The following is a 25788-nucleotide window of genomic DNA, read 5'->3' as shown; positions in this document are numbered from 1 at the left end:
TCCAAGGGGTGGAAGATGCTGGATAAGGCCACTCTGCTCCTGTTCCTGCATTTAGTCACATGCTCCATCTCCTCTCCTCTCTACCCAGCTCTCAGGTAAGTGCTGAGTGCTTTATGCTCACTCTGCCTCATCTCTGACCTTGTGCAAAATAAGCAGGTGCCAAACTAAAGTTGCCAGCACTTCTGAAAGCCAGATGAACTCTAAATGTGTTTCTAGGACTATTTATTTGCCCTGTCTTAATATTTGGGTACACTGCTGGCCTAGGGGTGATTTCCAAAGAAGACAGGGACCTGATGGAATATTTCAGCCCAAATAGTTGGGTTTGGAATTGAATGCTGGGATCTATGAAAGGAAATCTGGCAATCTCCAGACCAGGCAGCACCTCCAGCTCAAACACTGATAAAAATTTGTGGTTGCAGGGCACCTGCAGTGAAGTCAGAAGTGCAAATATTCTAAATGAAATGAAATATTCTACATGAAATCTACAGATACCTATTAATATTTCAAGTGTTCCCTTGTTGGGTCTTAGAAGTTGCAGTACTGCTTTGTACCTCTACAAATCAGCAGAAGCCCAATATTGAGCATTGGCTTCACTAATGTGGATTTGCAATGTCCTATAGAAAATGCTTTAGCCTTGTGCCAAAGCCATGGGACAACAATACCAGAAACACTGGGACTTTGCTCAGGGATGCTGGGAGCTCAGTGAGGGGGATGTGTGCTTGAGACAACTCTACAAACCATCCTTCCACTGCTGGAAGAGCTTGAGGGCAGTTTCTAGCTGGGGAGAGTGACAGACAGTACTTGTGTTACTGCTGAGATGGGATGACAAATGGAGAAAGAAAAAGCAGGAGAGTAGGGGATAATGGTTAAGAAGACTGAGCTTCAGCTGGCATCTGAGCACATCTCACAGTGTGCCTGGGGTTTCTCTTGCAGGTACAGTCCAGGGCTGGCTGCTGGCAAGGCCATGAGCTTCCAGCTGCAGCACAGCAGCTCACTGGAGAGCCATAACCCCTTGGCAGAGGAGCAGGAGGAGGAGGGTTTGTTAACAGACCCCACTGAGAAAAGGTTTGTGCCTCACCTGCCAGCCCTGCTGCTGCAGTGTGCTGGTTACAGTCTCCCCCAGCCCAGGAGCAGACCAGCAGCTCAGTTAGTCCCAAACCATCACCCACATGAACATAATTTTCCACTGAGCTCTGGGAATCTATCTGCAGGGATGCTAGAGCCTCTCCTTTCCACCTCTGCCTGGAGATAGAGGATGATTATTTCTGTCTGAAGCACAGAGGACCTATCCTTACAACAGTGGGACTAGATGAGTGGTTTGTGCTTCCCTTACCTGTGGATTTTCTGGAGCTTGGGACTAACCACAGGCTAAAGGTCTGCTGGAGGCTCCTGTCACCCTGTCCCAGACACAGCCCTCCCAGGAGGTGATGGTGCTTCTGCAGAGCACAGGAATATCCCAGTCCAGCTCTGCCCTAGATATTTTATTTTACCTGCTGCCTCCATGTCAGGACTGAGCTCCCTCAAGTCCTTTACCCTCCAATATTCCTGCAGTCCAACACTACAAGATGTTTGCTGTGGTTACCTGCCCTGATTTCAGCACTGTGACAGCTGGGGGGTTTGTATTTCTCACCTGGAGGGTTCACTGACAGCTCAGAGAGCACATTGTGCTTCCTTTTCCCCCAGGATGCAGCGCCATGCTGATGCCATATTCACTGACAACTACCGGAAATTCCTGGGGCAGATTTCTGCCCGAAAATTCCTACAGACCATCATTGGCAAGAGGCTCGGGTAAGCCCCAGCACCCTGCTGTCCTGGGGCTGGGCTTTGCTTATTTACCTTCCATACACCTGGCAGAAGTAGCTGCCTTTCACTGCAACAGAAGCAATCCCTCCTGCTGTTCCACACCCCGAAGGACATCCTGTATCCCAACAGTCTTGGATACCCCTAATCACAGTTATCATTAAGAAGCTTAATTAATCCTTTCCTCCAAGGTTGGGAGCATCAGATCAGCTGAGAGTTCTGCTGCAATACCAACAAGCAATAATATTTGCAGATAATATTTGCAATGATCCTTCAGTGGTAGGGAAGAGTTATCCCTGGCCTGGTTTGAGCACAGAAAGCAGCCTCTCCATTACCTTTGGCTAGTCAGATCACTGACTGCCACTAAATAAAACCAACTGGTCAGATGCAAGCCAGCCCAATCCATCTTCTAGCAAAGGAGCAAATACAGCAAACCAATTCCTTGCTGAAATTAAGCAGAATGGCCCCAGGCTCAGTCCCAGCAGGCTCCCTTTCTGTGCTGCTCAGCCTGAGCCAAACTTTGAGTGAGGGGCAAAAAAGCATCTCAGAAACAAAGAGGTTTCTCATCTCCACCTAACAGAAGCAGCGAGAGCAGCCCAGGGGAAGGGGTGCAGGAATTCCTGAGCAGGCGCCAGTCTGACAGCATCCTGATGGACAGCCAATACCACCAGCAGATGGTACTGAGGGACTTCCTGGGAGCCATCCTGCAGAACCAAAGGTGGGTGGGAATCAGCTCATTCTCCTTGCAGGAACACACCCAGGTCCTTATTGCTGGCTGGCTTCCAGGTGAGAAGCTCCTGGATTAAGTGTCATTTCAGGAACTGTCAGGGAAAGAATAAGGCTGACCCCAAGCAGGGTGCAGATAAGAACAGCCTGTCCTGAGCCAGCCCACACCACACACAGCAGCACATCACTCTGCTGCCTTCTCAACCTTGTAATCCAGTAAAATAGTAGCAGAAAAGAGAATTTCTCTCTTGATCCCAGTTATGCCATCCCTGTCCTCTTCCTTGATAGGCCTCAGGACATCGACAGCAGTCAGCTGGAAGGCTTTCCCAGCACCCTGGCTAAGCTCATGTAAATACTTCTCCCTTTTCCATCTCCCCATGCTCTGGTGAGTACCATGCCCTGCTCAATCCTCTGCATAAATCACTGCTGCTGCACTGCTCAAGGTTTGGAGGTTCTCCTTCAGTGATGTCAGCTCCCACTGCTACCCATGAAAAAGGTGCTTGTAATTTAAGGGGGAAGAAAACTCCCAATCGATATTGGCGAGTACCTAAAACCCTGCTAGTTTGAACAGAAGGAGCACAAGTGCTGTGAAGGTGCATGGGGATGTCTGGGAACAAGCTTGCAGCAACCCAAAGCAGCCTTTCAAAGTTATCCAATAGTGCCTGAGTGTGCAGGTCAGGCTAAGGGCAGACAAGTCTTCCTCCAGCAGCAGAACCTGTCTCTAGGTCCCTGGGACATGTCAGGTTTTCCCTGCACTGGACAGCACAGGTTACTGTTTTCTCTATCCCTCATTCCTGAAAACAGTCAGCTGGAGATTGTATTATGCTGTAAATCTTGCCAGCCCTGGGGGAATGAGAGCCAGCAAACTGTCCATTCTTGGCAATACTTTCACTTGATCAATTTTCCTTTGTGAAGCAACCTCATCTTACTACCCTGTCCCACAGAAATTCAGCTTGTCCAAACCTGCCAGCACAATATAAAGGGGTGTGGAGAGATCAGTGTGCACACTGAACAAAAGAGGGGCTGGGGAAGAGAGGGAAGATCAAAACTCTACATAAATCACACCTATGGATTCAGCTAGGAGAGCATAATACTCCAACATCTCTCTTGCCATGCTTGGCTTGGTTACCTTTCCACACATAAGGTCAGTCAGGAAAAGCCTCCAAAGGATGAAAGAATTTCTATGTGCGCTTATGAAGTTTTCTGGTAATTCTCTTTTCCTCCTTTCTCTGTCTAGAATAATTCAGAGCTCATGGACCAAACTGTACAGTGAGCCCCTCATGGCAGAGAAGACACGCCAGATGTGAGCAGCTGGAAACTGATGCATACACTCCTCAGATGTGATCAAAGGAATGCAGTGCTGAAGTACTACTTAATTTACTCCAGTCTTTACAATTTAACTCCCCTCTTGAAATACTGCTCTGTACTAAAGCAGAAAAAAAACCACCTCTGTGGTTTAACCTCAGGCTGCTTTACACAGGGACTAAAACAAATGATATACTTGTAATCCTGGGGACATTCTGGCTACTAATTAAGGTTTCAAATCACAGAGTGTAGCAAAATTTCTGCCAAGTCATCTTTTTGTTTGAGGGCCTGATTAATAAATATGAGGCCATCAAAAGGCACCTTTAGGCAACTTAGTAAATTGATTACAGCATCCTCAAAATGGGTGCTGATGGCACAGCCACACACAGCAAGGATCAGGGTGAGGTGAGACGTGAGCCCACACATCTCCCATTCATTGGAAACTGCTCTGGGCTGCTGCTGCTGCCTGGCTCCCTGACACAGAGCCCCAGCAGCAGAGTGAACTCTGAAATGCTCAGCTACAGCTCCTGCTGAGCCTTGAGGAGCTCAAGCTGAAGTTACAGCTCTGCCAGAGCTGAAGGAGATCCCTGTGCATCAGCTTGGGCTGTCGCTGTTTCAACTCAAGGTCTTGTTGAGTGCCATCCCCTGGATCTGAACTCCACCGTGGCTACAACTGTAAATGTTTTAAAAGGAGTAAGTTATTAGCCCACTGATCTCATACAGCTGCTTCCTCCCTCTCACCCCAATCCCCCCGTTGTTTGTGTAATAATTATGTCTTCAGAAATGTAAATAACACCAGGATGGGGTCTGCTTTCCCAGCAGCAGCAGGAAATAAGAGTTGTTCTAAATAAACCTGTCCAACAGCAGGTCAAGATGGCTCTTTTGTTGAAACCTTTGTTTCTTGATTCTGGACCCAGAATGGAAGATGCTCCTCAAAGACAGTTGTCAAGTGCATCAAGGATGACTCAAAACTGGGATAACAAAGGCAGCAGCTCCAGTACCAGTAACACCACCAGAGTGGAAACAAAATTATACATAAAGGTGTGTTAAGGCCTCTGAAGTCTTCCCTCCTTGCACTCCAACAATTCCTTGTTAGTCTGCAGTAGTTGTCACTTCATTTTTCCTCAGTTGACATGTTTTAGGATAGGAGGCTCCAGTGTGCATGGAAATCATCTCATCCCTGCACCAAATCCCTGTTACACCCTCCCTGTTCAGGTTTTACAATTCCAGTAGGGAAGTATTATAAACCACCCAGCAGGATGGGAAACATCGAGGGGATGCTGGGGGAGATCAGTGGAGCTGTGACAGCAGCAGGAGCAGTAATGGATAAGTGCAACCCTTCAGTGGGCAGGCAGCTGTCAGAGATGTCCTTCTGCTTCACAGTGCAGAAATACACAAAAGAAGAATCACCTGAGTAGCCTGGTTCAAAATGGGTTTTTAATCCTGCTCTGTAAGAACACTCTCAAAGCCTTTAGGACTTACTCACTCCAAGGAAAGGAATTACAAAAAAATGAAGAAGATTCCTGAAGTAGTAAGTAGTTATTTAAACTTAGTAGTTATTTAAGTAGAATTTAAACTCTGGTAAGTGGCATAAAAGGCATATGCAAACAATGGATTGGATACTGCCAATAAAATCAAAGGTCTATGAAAAACATTTCAGAAAGTGTTTGGGTGATTACGTTTGTGTGGTTAAATGGATGGGTGAGTGTAGCTATTTGGAATAAAAGAGACTCCTTTGGAGGTTCAAAATGAGGAAACAAATGCTCAAACTCTACAAGATTAAATATAAAAACAAATAAAGCAAATAAAAAAATATCTGAGGAATAAAAGACCAAAATTATAAAACCAATCTTTCCTAATGCATAAGTAGAAAAATCAGTAGTAACACACACAGCTTAGAGACAATACATCACAGGGGCATTCCATGATTTTCCTTTTGTATTCATGCTCTCCTTGGATAACATGCTGCAGCTCTACAGGCACAGGGAAAGTTCTGTCCTAGCACAAAGCATCAGCAGAAAGAATTAGTTACAAAACAAAGCTGCTAAGTGAGCAGTAACAAAATACAAGGCTAAAAAAATATTCCAGGGTAAATTATTATGAATAGTAGCTTAGTTATTTCTTGTCTAAAACTCCTTTAGTCCCAGAGGATTTGAATGCAGCCTGAGATCTGGTGTTTGAAGGAGTGCAGATGAGGTCAAAGAAGTTCATTAAACCTCTGTGGGTCCATCCTGAGGTTTACACTGAACAAGCAGGTAGGAACTGCTACAAAGAGCAGGAACAGAGAGCTCAGCATGGGGAAGAGACAAGGTGGATTTAATAAAGTGGGGTCATGTCTCACACACGTGAAATGCTTTGGAGGATTCAGCTCCACACCCTTTATCTACATGCATGCTTGCTGATGTATTTTTCCTGGATTTCCAGAAGACATTTGATATGGATCCTTTGCCAAAAGGCCTTTAAAGCAACACCCCTTGACAGAGGATGAACAGGAGCAGGGGAGGGAGCAACCATTAAGTTTTCCATGTGGAAGTTGCTCATCAGGAGGAGATTTAGGCCTTTGGCTATTACTGAGTCCTTCAGTAACACCCAAGTCTGCAGCCTCAGCACTGCTTGGTAGTCCTGAAGGGAGTAATTAGGTAGGAAATTAAGAGTTTGAGTAACTCAAACATGGCCACGTGGCAAGCAGCAGACACCTGGCTTTGGTGTCACAGAAGAACAGAGGCAACAACCTCCATTAAACTGGTGTTTGGAGTGAGAAGGTTCCTGCCAGAGGCTGGAAATAAAGTGAAGCCCCCACAGGACCCCCAGAGCTGCCAGGTCACCAGCACCACTTGGGTCTGACCCCAAGGGCCCAGAGCAGTGGGGAAAGGCAGCCACAGCCTCACCCAAGGGACAGGCAGGAGGGAAGTGCCCCCCAATAAACACAGCCCCCAGGGAAAGGACATGAAAGAACAGGAAGTTTCACACTCAGCAATGACTCACACACAAAATTACCCACCAGAAAAAGCTCTTTTCATTCTCATGTAAGCCCAGCTTCCAATCACCACCTCTGAGACAGCCAAAACACAACACTCAGGACCATTCTTTCCTCTTTATTCACAAATCTTTATGATGAGGAAAGGGCACCTGGGGAAAAGCAGATTTATATTTTCTTCTTCCTTTTTCTCGAAAGGAAATTCAAATGTCCTGGGAGAAGGGAGAATCCAGGGAAGAAAAGATTTTCCAGATTCATATGAAAAGCACTCCAGTAGCATGAACACAATGATGAAAATAAAGATTTTAAAAAATGTTTAACTGGCACCCTTTTGACTTAATATATAAAAAAGAATTATCTTCTGCCTTCCTTCTTCTGGCCTTTCAGTTATTTATTTGCTTCTGTTCTGAAGGCATTTGCTTTGTTTTTCCACTTTTGTTCCATTCTTCTGGTACTAATGTGTCCTGGAAAGAAAAATTAAAAAAAAATTAACTCTTCCAGGCAACAAAGCAGTTGCTTGTACAGAATGAGTGTCACCAGACTCCTCATTCTCTCTCAAAAGAAGCTCGGACAAACATCCCCAAAGCAGCTAATTTGAGTGATACAATCAGTACTGCTCTGGAATGGGGGATGGAAATGGTCAGAGAAAATGAAGATTAATTTCTGGTGGAAAAGGGATGAATGTGCCTATTAAATTACAGAACTGAACAAAAAAAAAAAACCAGGCTGAAGGCAAAGCCTGCAAGTACCTTAACTTCTCCTTTTAACAGGGCTGATCCATCTGCTGGGAATTGTTGGTCCATGTTAACACAAAGATCTTCATCTCCCCAAGAAGATCAAGCAGGGTTAGCACAGCAAACCCAACTTTTTGGGGTCCTTTTGCTTTCCATCATGCCAGACACAGGCACACATGGCATGACACTCTTAATTAACAATGAAACATTTGCAAGATCTCAGGGCCACAGACACGCTCTGAGAGCTACAGCCCCTCTGCTCTGAGACAAGGCTGAGGGAATAGGGGATGCTCAGCCTGGAGAAGGCCCCAGGGAGGTCTCACTGTGGCCATGCAGGACTTGAAGGGAGTTTATGAAAAGGAGTGAGAGGGATGTTTTATACAGGCAGATGGGGCAGTGGTTTCAAACTGAATGAGGGCAGGTTTAGATTAGATGTTGGGAAGAACTTTTTAACTCAGAATGTGGTGAGGCACTGGTACAGATTGCCCAGAGAAGCTGTTGATGCCCCATCTCTGGAATTTGTGAAAGGCCAGGGTGGATGTGGCCCTAAGCCTGTGGCAGGGGAGATTTGAACTAGAGTACCTTAAGATCCCCTCTAACCCAAACCAGTCTGTGATTCCATGATCCTCTAGGATTACTTACAGCCCATAAGGAATGAAGGAGTTAAAATACCAGGCTGGGAAACAGGAAAGATGCAGGCTGTGGAGAACACACTCATGAGGCTCTTGGTACCAGGCCACTAAAAAGCTGCAAACCACTGGCCCAAAGTCATGTTAAAGAAAAGCACCCAGGAGCCTGAACAGCAAGCACAGCAATCATCTAAAAGGACAAGTGACAGCCACCTCCAGTTCCTCTGCAGTAACTTGCTGTAGCTTGTTCTGTGCTCCAGTACCTCAAAACACTCCAGGGAAAGAAAAGACAGCAAAAAGGTGTTTTTCTGAGGGACACGATGCCTAATGTTCCACAGGTAATTTCCATGCAAGCATCCTGCACACTCCCTGACCTGCAGACAGGAGCTCTCAGCACAGTGCACACCATTTGTGTGGCACAACCTCCCAGCACTGGTTTTGATTTGCACCACAAAAACTGGGCTCCATTCAACTCCCCATGTGCCTGGAGCACTGACTATGGATGTGAGAGGAAGCAGATGCTCAGATGTCCCTGTGCAGCACATTGTACAGGGATTTGTGTCATCACAGGAGCCATCTCAGAAACAAACCAGTGCACTGAGTGAGGGATGAAGCCCCCATGCACACACACAGAAGTGGGCAGTCCTGCCTCCTACACCAGCATGCACAGAGCAAACTGAGACCTTACCTCTTGGAATGAAAGGAAACCAAGAGCTTTCTCCTGGCAAATGGCAATGGAGACCCAGCACACGCCTGTATGGAATGGACTGGGAGCTGCTGCCTGAGCCATCATGACCAGTTCAGTCTAATGGCAGGATAACCCAGGACTGGGTTGTGTTCTCAGCTGACAGAGGTGGTGCTGACCTGGCTCTGCTGCACAGAGCTCTCAGCAGCCCAGATGAGGATGTAATTCAGCAGGCAGAGTGCCTGGCAGCTGAAGAGCCAGAACACTGCAGGTGGGGTCTAGGGAGTACCAGCAGCAGGATGGGAACACCCCAGTATCAGCCACTTTCATCATGGTCTCCTTCAGCTGACATTAATAATAATTTATTTATAGGAGCAATGCTATTGTTTTATTTCCTCACCCGAGAGCTGTTTGATGCCCACAACAGCACATTTGCATGTGCACATATCACCATACATACTTCAGACAATTAAGGAAATCAAAACATGCAATTTAGTCTCAGAGAACATGTACTGCTAATGTGCCAACCCAGCTGCAGCCAGGGCACCCAAGGACTGATTTAAAGCCCAATAAGCAACGTTGGGGGAAGCAGCTTCAGCTCTCATATTTTTTGGCACAGGAGTGAGTGATGAGGTGAAATGAAACAGGCAGCATGCCCAGGGAAAGGCAAAATCCAAAAAGGCCCTTACTTCCTGAAGAGCTGGTCACTAGCAAACCCCCTTTTACCGCAGCGTTCTATACTTTGCCAACCTACTGCTCTGCTCTGCAGCGATCCTGCCAAAAGGAGAGAGGGAGAAAGGTTCAGAGAAGACAGGAAAGAAGAAAGCAGCCCTGTTCCAGGAACAGACCCAGTGACAGAAATGTAAAAAGCAAAACCAGGCCTTCTGGTAACTTCTGTAACAAGATGGTTTATACAGACAGCCCCCTTCCCTCTCCTTCCCATGCCTGCTGTTGGCCTCTACAGCTTCGCCTCAAAGTGCAATCTGGTTAATTGTCACTGCACTTCAGCATCTGAGACAGGCAGGCAGTGCCTTCACAAGAAGATGTCTTTTTGAACTTTAAAGTCGTGTACAAAGGGTTTAACTTTAGCCTCAGAGAGAAGCTTTACTTTCAAATTTGCCATTGTAGTTGCAGCTTCGTGTCATTTACAGTGAAAAAGCACATGGACACCCCCTGCAGTGGTTTGAAGCAGGAACCAACCACCTGCATTTATGTGCTAACAGAAGCCCTGGTTGAGCCAAGACACTCAGAATTTTGTTTCATTGTATTATTTTTCCCCAAATCGGTATCCTAGGCAAACTGCACTTAATAACAATGTCTCATGACATTTTCAATGAAAAAGGAAACATTATTAAATGACAACAGCCCCAGGGGCAAGAATATTCCCATGGGAAGTTATGCTAACACAATAAAATACCACAGTGGAGAAGGCAGGACATTGGAGGGAGCAAGGCTGAGAAAGCTGAGAGGACAGTATGAAAATTGTTAATTACATTCATCATCCTCCTCGACACAGCCATAAATGTTGAGATGTTTTAAAGAAAACAAATCAATGCAACCCTCCTTATATTCTTATGTTGTTTTGACAGCTCTTGTCCTGGTTTTAATAGTGTAATCAAAAAGGTGAGAGCCCAGGGTTATCTATGCAGGTAGGTAGCCAGTGGCTCAAAAGGGGGAAAGTAAGGAAAGCACAGGTGTGATGGCAAAGCAGGTCAGTAAAATCATCTTCAAAGTCAAACACTGCATTAGTAGAAATGCTTGTCTCACATGGAAACTGTGTGTGGCAGCAGTGAAGGAGAGGGAATGGTGTGACCTCTAACCAAGGCAGTCTGGGTCAGCAAACTGCTGGCTGCCCATGCCAGAGCAGTCACGAGACACTGTGGGACAGGAGACACAAGTGTGCAGAATGAATCCACTGCCAGTACAGAAAGGAATGCTATATCCCTAACACCCAGCAGAATTTTCCCTGGGTTTGCTAGTGTTTGTTGCCTCTTGTCTGTTGCTGCACAGCTGATAAGCAGCTACTTCCCTTTTCTCTACAGTCTCTCCTTAGCTAGAGGAACACAGCAGTAATTCACTCCCACCTTACCTTCCTTCTCTTAAAACCTTTACCACAAGCACAGCTCCCAAACAGTTGGGCCTCTCCTGTGTTTACAGTGGCTTTCATGACATAACACAACATATTCTAAGAGCTTCCTTTAGCACATGCCAATGCTCTCTGCAGGAGCTGCACGCTGGGGACAGCCCCCCACTGCCCTGCTCAGTTCAAGAGGCAGAGAAGGGGTGCTGAGCAGCCCAGCCCCACACACAAGGTCCAAGATCCCAAAGCAGTGGTCACTGACACACAGCAGCACACTGTGACCTCCTCCCCACTGATGGTAAACCTCTGTGCCCCCCTTACCTCTTCACAGCTTTCTGAGCCAGCATCCTGTTGCCTGCCAGGAATGTGATGCCACCCAAAATGGCCAAGTACTTCAGAGTCTGGAACATGTTGAGCTGAGTCCAGTAGACATACATGAGTCCCAACATTGCTGGAAAAAAAAAGACAGAGTCCAGGGCTGAAACTGCATTTCAAAGACACCAACCATTTGTCACCCTCAGAACAACTGTACTGCTAGTTCCTATCTCATCTCTGAAGCTCTGAATGGCAGCTCTAAAGACCACACATTGCCAGGGAATGAAGACATCTGGGTGCCCATTTTGGAAAGAAAATGTGACACTGACAGCTTGCAACCAATCCTCCTGTGGCAGAATTATGGACATATTATAGACATTAAGGGATATTAAAAAGAGGAGGATACTCTGGATTTCAATAGGGGATATTAACCTCACACATCTGTAAGGGCTTACAGCTTTATAAAGCTTCCAAGGAAACTGACTTGGACTGAGAAGAAGTGACATTTGCAAATCAATAGATTAAATATTCTCCCAACCTGCTATGTTTTTGAAATTATACCAAGACAGTAAATAACTGTGCAACCAAGGACACAATAAAATTGATGAAAAAAACTGATTCAGCCAAAGATCCAGAAGTGCTTTTATGGGAAGAGCTTTAAAGAAAAGCCGTAGCCTTTCACTGTTGAGAGTCCTGCAGGTCTCAATCCCCACAGAACCTCCCCACTCTCAGAGGATAAACATGCAATAAAGAAAGTGTGACCTCTGGAAATAAGAAGTTCTACTAAGTACAGATAAATGGAGTGGGAGAGGGGCCTGCATAATGACAGCTGTTATAAGCCAATGGCCAAAACAGGTTTATCACTATATTAACAATCATGAAAAGCAGGAAGGCAGATGGAAACAAGAGAACAAATGTTATGCTGTTATGTCATTAGAGTTAATAGACCACGAGCCCATTAACCACAGGCTCTCATCTGTAACTCCCAGGTGAGGAGGTCAAACACAGCAGAAAGCCTCTGACACTTACCAGCATGTCCCAAGTGAAAAACAATGGTGCTGGGAGCAAAGCTGAAGTTGGAGATGTTGGCACCTATCTTGATCCACTGAAAAGGAAAATAAACCAACTTGGAGTTAAACAGCCTTGTAAACAGAAGCTTTTATTTTAGGCTTCAACATCTTTCAAGCCTTTTTAAGATCTTCAGTGAATCCAATGTATTCTCTAGAGAAGCACTTGTTTACTACTGCAAGAGGAGACAGCAGCAATTCTGCTAAGGGCAGCATTGTTGGAGCTCCTTCAGTGGAAATTTCTCCTGCTACTTCTGACTGCCCTAATGCAGTTCCACAAATGTCTTAAACTGATGAGAGATGACTGCTCCAAATTTAAACAGTGAAAAAGAAATAGACAAGTAGACACTGCTATTTCTACCCAGTTGAATTAATTTCCATTAAAAATACAAAAATAAAAAAAAAATCCAAAGAAGTAATGCTCTAATTTTGGATTCATACAAAGAACAGCTATAGATACATGATGTTTGCTCCCAATAACACTTCTTAGTTTTTGACTATAAAAGATAAAGGCATGAAGAGTGGAACAGAGGAGCAGCAACAATGAGTTTTTTCATTAAAGTGTCATCAACTTGTATATTGTGAACTCAGGGGACAGAACTGCCTGAATACCAGCTTTCACTGAGACTGGCTAATGGGAAATTACTGTTGGAATCAGTTTCAACTTCCAAATAAGGAATAATTTAACTTGTCTCAGTGAGATTTTTTTATTGCATTAAGTTCAAAGCACTGACCTGATGATACAGTGAGTAGCAGTGGATTTTTCAACTACAGACACTCAAATGTCCATAAACAGGAATTCAGTCTGATAGGATTAAGTAACACAGATTTTGTGATGGATTTATTACATGTGAGGGAGCAGAACTGCCTTTTTCCTGTGGAAGCCTCATGCTATTATAACTTAATCTGCCCACTGTTACTCAGAATCCCCAGCTGAAGCACACTGAAGAAACTCATCCACCTACTTCAACTTGGCAGCAGTGTTATTCTGCTTTGACTATAACCTCAAAAAACCAAACCAGACCAATGCTCTGCACTGACATCTGCTAGCTGTGACTACAGCACTGCTGTGCCAGTCACAATTAACCAAGAGTTTTAGCAAGAACTTGAGCTGTCCAACCTGACTCTGGACTGGATGAGAAAAAGTGTTGTTGTTCTGTGACCCAGTTCACTCACCAAGATGAGCAGCAAAAGCAGCGGGGAGAGAACCAGCGCTGTGAAAGTGTTGGAGACCACTGTGGGAGGCCTCTTCTCAGGCTCCCTGAAGAGGTGCTGCAAACAACAAAACCAACTCATGAGTAGGAGTGTTCCAACAGAGCAGCTCCTCTGCTCCCAGACCTACTGCAGCCCTGGTGCTGTTCTCAGAGGCTCTTCTGGATGAGAGCCATTCTTCTTAAGGCAAAGACTGACTCTTTGAAGCAGTGCTGTTCCAGTCTCTGCACATTTGATTTCTTGCACAGTTAATTTTCCTTGCACTCACAGAAGCACTTGTTAGCTTGACATCAGCCCAGATGGCTGGAATGAAACAGACCTTTCTGTGGTGCTTTCCTGGCCAAACTTTCATTTTTGAGTCTTTTCACTAACACCAGTTGCTCTCTCATAGGTAGAACACACAGCTTTTTTATTCATACACCAGAGAACTCCAACAAATTTCTTTCCATTAAGCAGTAACTCTGGTCTTTCTTTAATTACATTACTTACAAATAAATAATGATGAGAACACAACACTCAGCCCTTATCTCCACACATAATCTTGACTGTACCTGAATTTCAGGTTTGGGAACAAAGAGGTTCTTGGACTGGACTGTGGATGGTGCATCCTCTTCTGGGAATGTGATCACAACATCAGCCTGAAATGAAATTGTGCAGCTTCATGCATGTGGCAATCTACAATTTATATAATTTGTAAAGGAAATAGAGAAAAAGACACCAGATTTTTAAAGAAGCAACCTCTCCTAAAAAGGGGCAGTAATTTCATTCACCCATCATTTTACAAATTTGACTTGCTTCCAGTAGAGAAAGAACAGAGAGGTTAAACCTTGAGAGCCTGCTGTGAAATTGCAATCAAACAGATAAACCTTCTGAAGTGTCTGCACCACCACATGACGAAATTAATGTTAATTTCTGTCTTGCTTTGCTGTTAACTTAAAACTTGCAATGAATAACAAATCTCAGAGCCCATAAATGGCCAAAAGGATTCTGGTTCACTAAAAAGAACCAAACATTCGATTTTTTTGCTTCCAAACCTGTACCATGCCCTCCTGTTAGACTGTCAGTAATAACAAAACCACGTCACCCCACTTCCAGCTACATACCACATTCCAAAGGATTGGATTTTCCAGAGTGGCATCTCCAATGATCAGGTAAAGAGTGTAGGTCCCAGAGGCAGAGTCAAATTCAGTCTTTCTTTCAGAGGTATCCAGTTCAAATTTGTACACATTCTTGCTGTCTGGTTCTGCAACAAACACCACCTCCTGGCCAGTCTTTTGGTTGTGAAGTCGAACAAAAGTCTGCAAGGAAGATTGCAACATTCAGGGACTTTTCAGCCAGCAATCTACATTAAAAAAAACCTATCAGAAGTGTGTTTTTACAAGGCAGGCTATGTGCACTCAGTCTGTGGATTTAAATACAACATAATACTAGAGCCAGGAGAGATTTCATTTAACAGACAGACAAAACAAATGAAGTGAATCTTCCATCTAGTGAGATCAGTGATCTTCACAGTACATGTCAGAAACATAAGGCTTCTCAAAACCTATCACATCTTTTCAAGAGCAACTGTCACCTCAGATGCTTTATGATGGAACATCTTGGTAACACAGCAGTGACAAAAATTGTCCTAACCTGGTGAGGGATGAGTTCAGCTCCACTGTTCACATCTATCAGCTGGAAGGATAAAGCAAAGTTCTGATGGCTGTCAGCAGTGAATGAGCCCTTGGCTTTGGCTGGGTAAGCTACCCTAGGAGGAAAAAAACCACACAGAACTGAGATCTTCCAGGAGAAGACCTGGTGCTCAGAGAAACCAAGGCTCCAGTCTAGAGTCAGGATCCTTTCCAGGATCACACACCCCATGACATTTTACCTGGTTGTTTTTGGTGCAATGCTCTGATCTTTATCCACGGTAGAAAGATCTACATTAGTAATTCCCACTTCTGTGGAAACTTTTACTTTCAGCTGCAACAAAACACAACAGAAAACTCTTCAGAGCATTCAACATACACCAATTATGGTCAAGTTTGCTACAGATGCTTTAGCTCTTCTGTCCCCCTTCCCCAAAGAAGGTCTTATGACTAAGCCCAAGTCAGAGCCTATCCTGCACAGAATGATCTACAGCAATTTACCTTCTGGCAAAGCTCCTGCACCAGTCACTGACCCTGAGCCATCCCCTTTCCTCCCTGCACAAGCAGCCAGCTCTGCAGACACCAGCTTCCCAGGCATGCTGGAATTAGCTGTCCTTGAGAGAGCTGTTTTTAATCAAACAGTCCAACTACCCAGATCCCACTAGTTTTCCTTTTGAACTAGCAGAAACTAGCTATTAAAGATTGCATCACATATGACACAATTTCACACTGCCTGTGCTTTTGTCCTTCTACTTTCTGGACAGCAATTTGAGACAAGGGGTCTCCAGACAGCAACAGCTCTGCCTCTGCTGGCTCCTAAAGCCCAACAGGTTTCTGTTGATTTTATTACCAGCAGGCACATGCCAAAGCATTCCTGCAGAGCTGCACTTTGTCCAGCAAACTTTCCTTCAGAATCACAGCATTTATCCCTTAGTGCAGGGCAGCCAATAAGGCCCTGCCATTTATCACACTCCTCTGTGCTAAGTGCACTATAAACCCCAAGCAGAGAAATGATTTCCTGCCCTTTCCCCAGCCCCAAACCACAGCTCATTCAGGCACTGAGCCGAGTGGGTTTGACTGATTTCAATTCTTCTCTCAAACATAAGCAGTTACTGCAGTCTGTAGTTTTTAATTAGCACATTTGTTCTCACAGCTTATAAATGCTCCCCTAGAGAATTGAAGTTTCATTGCCAAGACATTTTTCATCTTATACTACAATTTGTTATTACAGGTTTGTTCATGTGAACCAGCCCCACACCCTCAGCCCAAAAAATAATTCACAGAGAACCTGTAGGAAAAATATATAAAAACATTAACTAAACTATTCAGGTCAGACTTCAAACACAATCATCTTGGCAGTTCCTTTACAATAAAAAGCATAATTTCAGAGAGAGGCTACCCCCAAAAATGGATCCATTAACATGCAGATGATTCAAGGTAACTTTAGCAAAGCCTTAATTTGTTCCAAGAGAGGGGCAAAGAAAGATGGACAAATGAAATAATTTAAAAAAGTTGTGTGGAGGCAACTCAGAGCTGCTGCACATAGCCCCCTCCAACTGCACAGTACACAAACATCTCTCAAATATTTTAATGCCAGGAAATGTAGTCTCTGCCTGAGTAATAACCCACTGGTTTAGCTCATTACTGTCAAAACGATGGTGCATTAAGGACAATTAATGGTAATAACAGTAAGGAAAAAAGCAGCTCCCCAGCAGTCCTCCCCCGTAACAATGTGTCTTATTAGCAGCGGTTCCCACAAAGCTGCTGGTGTTAATACATTCCTGCCGGTGCCTCCCTGTGCCAGCCCCGGCTTAAGCAGGACAATCCAGCCCCTTCTGACATCCCTGAGTGCCATTACTGCTCCACTGACAGAGTCCATTTGATACTCAGAGTAAAGGTCAGCATTGTGTCTTCCTCCACTCCAAGATAAATACGTTGGAAGACTTGAAATGCTAATTGTTTCCTCAAATAGGTGACTGAGGGCAATAATTAAGCCTGGGAATGGACCTCTTTGGAGAAGAGCATTCTCAGCTGTTGACACTGTGGTGACTACACAAACAGCCAGAGAGAGAAGTCACATTCCTCTCACTGTAACAAACTTGAGGAAAGGAAAACTCCAAATCTTTATATAAAACTGCTCTTCAGAAAGGTGTCATCTAACAGCTTTTGCCACCAAAAAAGGGCTGTGTATGCATGAAAAGAAGCCTTAATCTGCTTTGGTCATGGCTTCTCCACTACGAAATCCTCACCATATACACAGTTTGGAAATGCCAAGAGACCCTCTTCTAGTGCTCTAGAGCTTATACAAACAGACAACAACAAATGCTCAGCTTCCACACATCAGGCAATCCCCAGACAACTGATAGCCAAGCCTTGAGATTTATGGGCTCAACTCTGGAATGCTCTGAAGAACTAACACTTGGTAATCATTTCTGCATGTCGACTAAGGGCTGCCATAGAAACACCTCCACTGTTACCTTTGTTCCCATGCTGTCAGATCAGCATGTAAGTGATAAGACAGGTTTCAAATGTACACAAATCCCTTTTGATTATGTATTTAATCTGGTTATTGGCCATAATCCTGAGTTAAAAACCAATGCATTATAGAAAAACATGTGATAAAAATTCCATACAACTGGCAGCATCCTTCACAAGCATAAATAAAATCTGTTCCAGTGAATAGGCACAGAATTAAAATACATCAAAGAGCACACCCACCTCTACTTTGTTAGCAATAAATCGCTTATCTCCATCTACACTGATAGAGAAATCATAATATCCACTTGCAGGTTTCACATTCATGAAGTTCAGCTCAAAGAAATCTCTGTAACAAAACCCCCCCAGGTTTTTAGGAATTTTCCGTTTTTGTTCCTTTAACCGGTCGGCCAACCACAGCACAAACTAACATAGCTAAGTGCAGCAGAAAAATAATTTTTGAAAGTTAACCAATGTCAAAAAAGAAAATTGGAATTTCCCACTCCCAGTCTAAAGAAATCACCAAATGTGATCAGTTACTCTACACTAACAAAACACAACCAAAGCATTTTGAGTTTTCTATCACAGAAACATTTGCTTGGTGGAAAAAACAAGGAAAAGTAAGTCCAACACTGCTTAAATAACATTTATTTGCTTACTCTAAAAATAATCTTAATTTCTTACCCAGAGAGAGTAAATGGTAGCTGTTGAAGGACAGTGACTTTGCTAGACACAGACTTGGCTTGGTCAAGCTTTACAGAAACTTGAGTCAGTAGCTGGGACATAACATTGGTCACTTGCAGCTATGAGAGAAAAATCAGCATTTCTGTGAGTCTCATCCCAGAAGGAATGCAGGAACACAGACAACTCAGTACTCCTCTGTGTTACACACCCAGAGCTCTCCCCTGCTCAGCATCCCACATCCCCTTTTTCTTTCTGCCACAGCAGGGAAGGTGAAAGGCTGACTTCCACACCATGCCTTCTTGAGGCAGGGCCTGGTAAGCTGAGGGTCCCAAGGATCTCTTCACAAAAGCACAAAAAACCCAGATCTGCTGGAGCCTGAGTCACAGAGCTAACAGTGAAAGACTTCAGCTTACACTTTCAGCCCAGAGCTCCAATATCACAGACTGAGCCAAGATTTGGGGCTAAGGCCTTACCCTGAGTACAGGCTGATGATGAGACACAGCCGCAGGCCCATCAGGGACGATGATGATGGGCAAGTGGAAGCGGTTCTGGGACAAGGAACCGGCAGCACGAGCAACACTGAAGGCCTCAGAGAGAGTCTCAAAGTTTTTCTTGCTAAAAATTGCATTCATCAGCTGGATAACTTGATCCTGAAAGAGGAAAAGCCAATCACATGTAAGCACCAGCAGCTTACCACAACATTGCAAACTGGCTCAGTATTATGTTATTAATGAAAACATCATTCATAAAAGACTCTTTAATTTTCCATTTGCTTTAAAAACAGTTCAAATTATGAGGCAAGCCAAAATTATCTACCTTTGGAATTTCATGTGCATTCTTATTCTTGGCTGGGAGGTTCCAACCACAATGGCTGGAATTGTCTCAAGAACTTGGAAAAGCAGAATATGGATCCACCTCTGCAAATGATGTGTTTCAGAGTAAAAAGATGTCATCAGCTCAACTACCCAGATTACATGTGGCTGCAAAAAGACAATTTGGCTGCAAGAGCTGCACCATTTCTTCATGTGAAGAAACCTCCATCTTCACAGTGGAGCAGGACCAGGCTTGATGTCCTGGCTACCAGCCAGGCTGGGAAGGCCATGGAGCAAAGCATTGCAATGGCTCTGGAAGGAGCCAGCCTAGGCCCATGCAGGCTTATCCCCTTTGGCTCAGCAGTGTCCCCAGGCTAAGAGGATTAGCTTTGAAGCAGTACCACCAGGAGCACAGAGCCAGCTCTGGCTTTGGGATGTGCCAGAGCTAATTTGTTCTCCCCAGGGCAGGAGTGGGACAGCATCCCCCCGGCTGGTTTTTCAGGCTCACTCAGTAGGGTTAGGGCATCTGCACCACTCTCTGCAGAATATTCGTTACCCATCATTATTCAGCTTCATCTATCACTCCTTGCTAGTCTGGAAAACAAGAGGGACTGGCTACCTGTACTTTGATCCAAACAAAGGATTTTGGGCTAAAATCTAATGGGAATGAGAACAATCAAAGACAACCCTAAATAAAGTAATAGAGACACAACTTAGTGACCTGCAAAGAACAAATACTTCTAAATGAAATCCACTGCATCTCAAATTTTCACTCTCCTGCTTGTACCAGTGAACACCAAATAACATCACAACTAGAGAAAGCATCCAGACAAATGCTACAAAGCTCCTGCACAGTGCAAATCCTGCAGTGTTTTTCATGTCTATGGAGGGCATGGCACTGCTCCAAACTCTAATCAGCAACTGACACTCCCATTGAAGCTGTGGGGGGAAAAAATCAGGGAGATATTTTTTCAAATACTGCATGTTATTTTTTAAAGACAGTTTTGTGGCATTCCAAAGGCACTCTCACCATTCACCAGAGATAAAGCCTTAAGCCCCAACAGCAGCACTTCTGACAGCACAGTTCTGAAAAAAACCTGAACAACTTCCCTTAATTGGTCTTTTTTTAAAGCATCATTTGGACACTGACAGTTTGAATTGTGTGTGGCAGAGTCACCACCTCAAAAATGACATCAAAATTACTTTGCATTAGTCTGTTTGGCAGCAGCATGGAAAAGAGCCAGGACTGAACTCAGATGTCTTCCACTGGCTTCAGTCTTAACCCTGCCACTTTGGCTTGTGCTTCAGGCAGCTGCCATTCTCATTCCAAAGTACATCTAACTCCATTAACTTGTGGGAAAAAAATTCAAGTGGATCATTTGCAGTAATGATTTCTAGCTTAACCAAGATCAAAAGAAATTTCCAGCAGTCTTTCATCTTAGACAACATGTTTTTTCATCTGGAGTCCTGCAGGCACATGGTAATGTTGTCTCTTTTGGGCACCCCAAACTGGGGTGCCTGCATTTCCTTACAGATAAGTAACATTTGCAAAACACCTTGAAATGCTGGAAAGTGCTACAAGTGCCAAATACCAGAACAAACTCTGAAACAAGGTTTTTTTTCAATACCTTGTCTCAATAAACAAAGAAAAACCAAGCTTCACTTGCAATTTCCTTTTGTACACTTGAAAAAGGAAAAAACCCAACAAATCCAGCCTGTGATCTTAAACTTGGAATTTCCTCTTAGATTCTATTTCCTAGCATTCCCTCCACAATGTCACTTTTCACTGAGTGTGCTCAATACTTTCTCCAGTAGAAACTCTACCCAGTTACACTGGGCTCTGGCACTGCACCACAGGAACTGAGCAGATCCTTTTTGGGAGCTGAGGTGTGCAAGGAAGGAAAGGGAAGGTACAGACCTCCTTTATTGCTGGCTCTGTACCCACATGGTCTGACAGCTTATAGGCAGCAGCAACAAACAGGGCAGTAGTCTCAATTCCTTCTTCAAACTGCAGGTAAACTCCACCCAGGTCATCCAAGCGAGCGACAAGATCCTGACAGAAAGAGTTAATAAAATTTAAATTGCATTCTAGTGGATCCACAGAAGTTAACTTTGCTGTTAAGCCTGTAATCAAGAACTATCTATATGGGATCAATGACATATTTTGTAATAGTTATTTAGAAACAGGAAGAAAGAAAATCCTCCAGCCTTTAGTGGATTTAATGATATGTAAATGTCAGAATTATCTATGTTTCAGTCCACTGTGAAACAGATAAAAGTCCAAAGAATTATCTGCTTAAAAGCCAAGCCACATCATACAGGCAGACAATTAGTCAGGCCTGTTTTTCATTTCATTTTACACATTAATACATCTTTTAGTTCTAAAGCAATCTAGCAAATTTCTGAATAATTAGAGAGCACAGTGTGTTCCTACCTCAATCTCCTCAACAATGCTAGTTAGATCTGCCTGCTGGGACAGGTAAGATGCCGTCTCCAAAGCCTGGATGGTTCTTAAACAAGAACAAACAAAACCAAACAAGTGTATGATTATTCCTTCCTTAAAAGCCAAACGTCATTTAAATCAAAGCAACTGCATTTTCTATTCTGAATGAAGTGTAAAACAGCTGTTCCTGCCTTCAGTTCACTCAAGAGAATGAATCTGAAGTGATTTAGTGTGAACTTAGCATTCATTACAGAATGTCACTTTAGCTGCATCAGCGCTGCAAGGAACTCATAGATTCAAAGGCAGAGAAGAGAACAAACTGATCCCTGCTGAGCACAGATCCAGACTTGCTACTGAGGCTTCCAGGAATCCATTTTTTCAGTCAACAAAGCAAGTTTTAAAGTTTCCCTTTCTTCCCTAGCCTTTAAGGGACATTTTGTTCTCTTGTTTCACAGAGAAACAATTTTTTGTGGTGATAAATGCCAAAATTCCTTCACCTTACTGGCACATATTTTCCAGTTCACAGTGCAGGCACCCCAAACTACAAATAGGGCTGAGAAAGAACATTAAGACAAACACTTGAATCCCTCCTGTGTGAGACTTACGCCAGCACGCTCTCCTCCTTGCTGAGACGAGCAGTGAGAGCACTCAGGGCTTCCTGGGATGCCAAAGGAAGGCCAAAGCCACTCAGGGCACCAACAGCGTGGAAGATCTGGGTGACTGAGGAATCCTCGCTGACAGCTGCCAGCAGCAGCTCCCTGGTCTCATTTGAAATGGTGACCTGAGAAAGAGCACAGGGAACACAGTGATTCACACTTGAAAAAACATGGCCTTCAAATCACCACTGAATCCTTCCTGGAGCAACACTAGACTGGTGAACTATATAAGCTTTTGGGAAAAATCCATGTATCATTCATTACCTTTTAATTTAATTAATTAACTCCTTAAGTTTTGCTGTTAACCATCAATTACTCAGGATAATCTGTGATTCAGATGTATCCTGGTAACCTGCTACTGCTTTTCATGTGGCATCACCTCATTGTGTAGTAGCCAGGGGTACTGATGACAAAAAGGGCTTGGACAACCCACCCGATTCAGTAAAGGTGCAACTGTATCCAGCAGTGTTCCAACACCCAAACCCTCTGTCAGCCACACAAACAGCTTCTAATTTACACAGTCCTGAGAATTCTAACAAATGTGCTGCCTTTTTTCTTAGCCATCAGTGTTTAATTAAAAAACATCCCCTCGGAATTACCCTGGACCAAATCTGTGTGTTAGATATTTATACTTTGCCTTGTGTAGAGCACACCCAAACATTTATTTACCTAAGGCACAACAGAAAACAATCTAAAAGTTATGTGTAAAACAAACCAAAGAAAAATCTCAATGCAAGTATTTCCTTGGTAATATCTGTCTGCAGAACTCAGGGCTCCACACTCACCTCACAGCCTGACAGGACCTTCATGGACTGGGCAGCATAAAAGAGAGATTCAACACTGCTGGAGTCCACATGAGATTTGATGAACTTGCATGCAGCCTGTGGAGAAAAAGAAGGTAATTTAAAACACTGATTGATTTATATGATACTCTTAAGTCAATTCCATGAACACTGTGCATTTCTGTACTCCCAAAGAAACAAGGGTGATTCCTCCTAAAAGATAAGGAATTTTCACATAAGCTCCACTGCAACCATAATTCAAACCTAAATTGAATATAATTATAAAGCCTATTAAAATTAAAGTCTAACAGGTGTATTTAGTAGGGCAAATCTTCCAGGACAGCGAGGAGATGAACAGAAATTCTCTAGGTGAGCTTCCTTTCCAGCTGTATATCACACCATCATTAATGGATCCAAATACAGAATTTCAGAGTGCAGAGAGAAAAGTGGGGCAAGCAATGGGACTGCTTGTTAATTTGTATTAACTGACAGCTGGATCACTGGGATGCATTTTAACCAGAAAATAATCAAGAATTTAACTGATCATACATAAATCACAGGACTTTGAGTATGTGGAGCACAGGCCTTTACAAGCAGGACAGGATTGCATAATCTAGCAATATTCCTGGACTTTCTCTTGGCTGAGGAGGATCAGGTTAAAGGTCACTTAATCAAACCTGACACCCTCAAATCCATGGGCCCCAATGGGATGCAGCCACAAGTGCTCTGGGAGCTGGCAAATGTTATTTCTAAGCCATTCTCCATCATCTTTGGAAGCTCATGGAAAATAGGAGGTGCTTGAGGACTGGAGGAAAGCCAGTGTCACTTCAGTCTTCACAAAGGAAAAGGAAGAGAATGTCAGTAGCCACATGCCAGTCAGCCTCACCTCCAGCCACAGAAAGGTGTTGGAACAGCTCATCTCTAAACACATGGAGGAAAAGCAGGTGATGAGGAGTAGCCAACATGGATTCACCAAAGGGAAATCATGCTTAACCAATGGGGTAGCCTTCCAGGGGATGAGCCTGAGGGTCCTGGTGAACAACAAGCTGTCCATGAGCCAGCAGAGTGTCCTGGGTGCCAAGTAGGCCAGCGGTATCCTGAGGTGCACTGGGAAGAGCACTGCCAGCAGGTCAGGGGTGTGATCCTGCCCCTCTACTCAGCCCTGCTGAGGCACATCTGGAGGGCTGTGTTCAGTGCTGGGCTCTCCAGCTCAAGACAGACAAGGATATACTGGAGGGCTGTGAAGGTGATGAGGGACTTGGGCACCTCTGAGGAGGGAAGGCTGAGAGAGCTGGGACTGCTTAGCCTCAAGGAGAGTTTATCAGTGCACACAAACATTATTCCATGACAGATGTTCAAGTGTTATACCTAGCTATTATTTTTACTACCTCTACCTTTTAAATAACCCCACCCTGAGAAGAGGTGCACTGTGCAGAAAAAAGTCTTACCACAAACCTTGAGAAATCAATAAATCAATAAATACTGTTTCCCTACAGAAGCAAAAGGCTGTGCTATCACTGCCAGAATTAGGAACTAATAAAAAATCCAGCCACAGTGACCCAATTCCCAGTGTAGCCCACAGGTGACCAGAAACTGGCCACAGCAAGGGGTGCACCGAGATGAACCCCATCTTCAGGACCCTCACAGTTAACAGCTTATGTGCAGCACTCAAAGAGAAACCAAGACCAAAGGGTTTAGAACCCCTGTGCTGGATGAACACATGAGGAAAGAACAAATTTCTATTTACAGTTCACAAGCACAGGTAAATATCCACATGCAGATAAGCAGGTGTGCCTATGTGAGGAAGCTGTTAAAAGCACAACCTGCAACATTTAAACTAGAAATGCTTAGAGACACAGCACAGTAAGAATTATGTTGATACCACCAGCCTTAAAATTATATAATTAATTATATATAAAAATAGCACTGCCTGAATTCAGTACTTGAACTGAAACAAACTAATGGGAACTCTATTTAACAGTACACTGCACCAAATGTGCCACAGGAAGGAAACTTATTCACAAGGCAGTTAAACAAATTGGTGTCTACAATAACATCACAACGGGCCGTGGAGAAGCGAGCCCTGAAGCCACCATTTACAGGCACCGAGTGTAAGCGAGCCAGGGCCACGTAAGTGCCCGGACAAAGACTCAATTTACCCAAATAACACACGAGAATCACCAATTACCAGCGATACTCCGGTACTTACTAAGGATATAACGCGCGTACGTTTTACATTTCCCGCACGGCCCTGTCCAAGCAGCTCTCTCTATAACCTCATATTATATTAATAATTTGTCTTTCACTGCTATGCAGCAGCCCCTCAGGCAGCAAAGCGCCCCCGGGCAGAGACAGCCGGGCTCTCTCCCGCTCACCTTTTCGTCCGCCACCCGCACCCCGAGGCTGCTGAGCCCCACGATGGAGTAGTAGGCGGCCCGCACGTCGGTGAAGGGCCGCTCCAGCACCGCCCGCAGCCGCGCCAGGTCGCGGGCAGTGAGACGATGGCTGGGGACAAGGGCCTGGGCACCGGCGAGGAGAAGTAGGAAGCTGAGCGCCGCCTCCAGACGCAGCCTCGCGCCTGCGGAGAGATAAACGCGTTAATCTGGGTCCCTCCATTTCCGCGGTACCGATACCGGCCCCAGCCCCGCCGCCCTCGCCTTACCCGGCGCCGCCATGATGCCGCCCCTCCCGCGCCACGGCGCCGCTTCCGCCCCACGCCCCGCCCCGCGCCATCATGCCACGGGGGGAGGTGAGAGGGACGGCGTATTTCGCAAGGCT

General features: G+C 44.6%; 2 protein-coding genes across 3 annotated transcripts; one reads left to right on the top strand and one right to left on the bottom strand.

Annotated features, from left to right (window-relative positions):
• On the top strand, positions 1–4694 carry GHRH (growth hormone releasing hormone). Its single transcript, XM_019008709.2, has 6 exons — positions 1–95; positions 934–1065; positions 1684–1788; positions 2381–2518; positions 2815–2911; positions 3764–4694. The coding sequence occupies exons 1-5, from the start codon at positions 16–18 to the stop codon at positions 2876–2878; spliced, it is 519 nt and encodes a 172-aa protein (XP_018864254.1). The 5' UTR covers positions 1–15; the 3' UTR covers positions 2879–2911; positions 3764–4694.
• A 2212-nt stretch (positions 4695–6906) lies between these two features.
• On the bottom strand, positions 6907–25713 carry RPN2 (ribophorin II). 2 transcript variants are annotated; one of them, XM_015647796.3, is made up of 18 exons: positions 25673–25713; positions 25386–25588; positions 23014–23109; positions 22178–22353; positions 21564–21639; positions 21048–21182; positions 18791–18967; positions 18318–18436; positions 17877–17982; positions 15401–15492; positions 15163–15277; positions 14634–14828; positions 14082–14168; positions 13495–13590; positions 12281–12356; positions 11258–11387; positions 9546–9630; positions 6907–7272 (listed from the first exon to the last, which is right to left on the bottom strand). In XM_015647796.3, the coding sequence occupies exons 1-17, from the start codon at positions 25683–25685 to the stop codon at positions 9579–9581; spliced, it is 1944 nt and encodes a 647-aa protein (XP_015503282.1). In that variant the 5' UTR covers positions 25686–25713; the 3' UTR covers positions 6907–7272; positions 9546–9578. The 2 variants fall into 2 exon arrangements, with proteins under 2 accessions (XP_015503282.1, XP_015503283.1); XM_015647797.3 differs by lacking the exon at positions 9546–9630.
• Between the last annotated feature and the right edge of the window lie 75 nt (positions 25714–25788).

The sequence above is a fragment of the Parus major genome, chromosome 20, assembly GCF_001522545.3.
Source record: "Parus major isolate Abel chromosome 20, Parus_major1.1, whole genome shotgun sequence".
NCBI lineage: Eukaryota > Metazoa > Chordata > Aves > Passeriformes > Paridae > Parus > Parus major.
This window is presented reverse-complemented; position numbering and strand designations above follow the sequence as displayed.

Coding starts and splice junctions, on each gene's coding strand:
- GHRH (XM_019008709.2), top strand. CDS start 16: ATGCTGGATAAGGCCACTCTGCTCCTGTTCCTGCATTTAGTCACATGC. Junction 1,066..1,683: donor ACAGACCCCACTGAGAAAAG/GTTTGTGCCTCA, acceptor CTTTTCCCCCAG/GATGCAGCGCCATGCTGATG. Junction 2,519..2,814: donor GCCATCCTGCAGAACCAAAG/GTGGGTGGGAAT, acceptor CTTCCTTGATAG/GCCTCAGGACATCGACAGCA.
- RPN2 (XM_015647796.3), bottom strand. Junction 21,640..22,177: donor AAGGAGGAGAGCGTGCTGGC/GTAAGTCTCACA, acceptor TTCTTGTTTAAG/AACCATCCAGGCTTTGGAGA. Junction 15,493..17,876: donor TTATTGCTAACAAAGTAGAG/GTGGGTGTGCTC, acceptor GTTTTGTTGCAG/CTGAAAGTAAAAGTTTCCAC.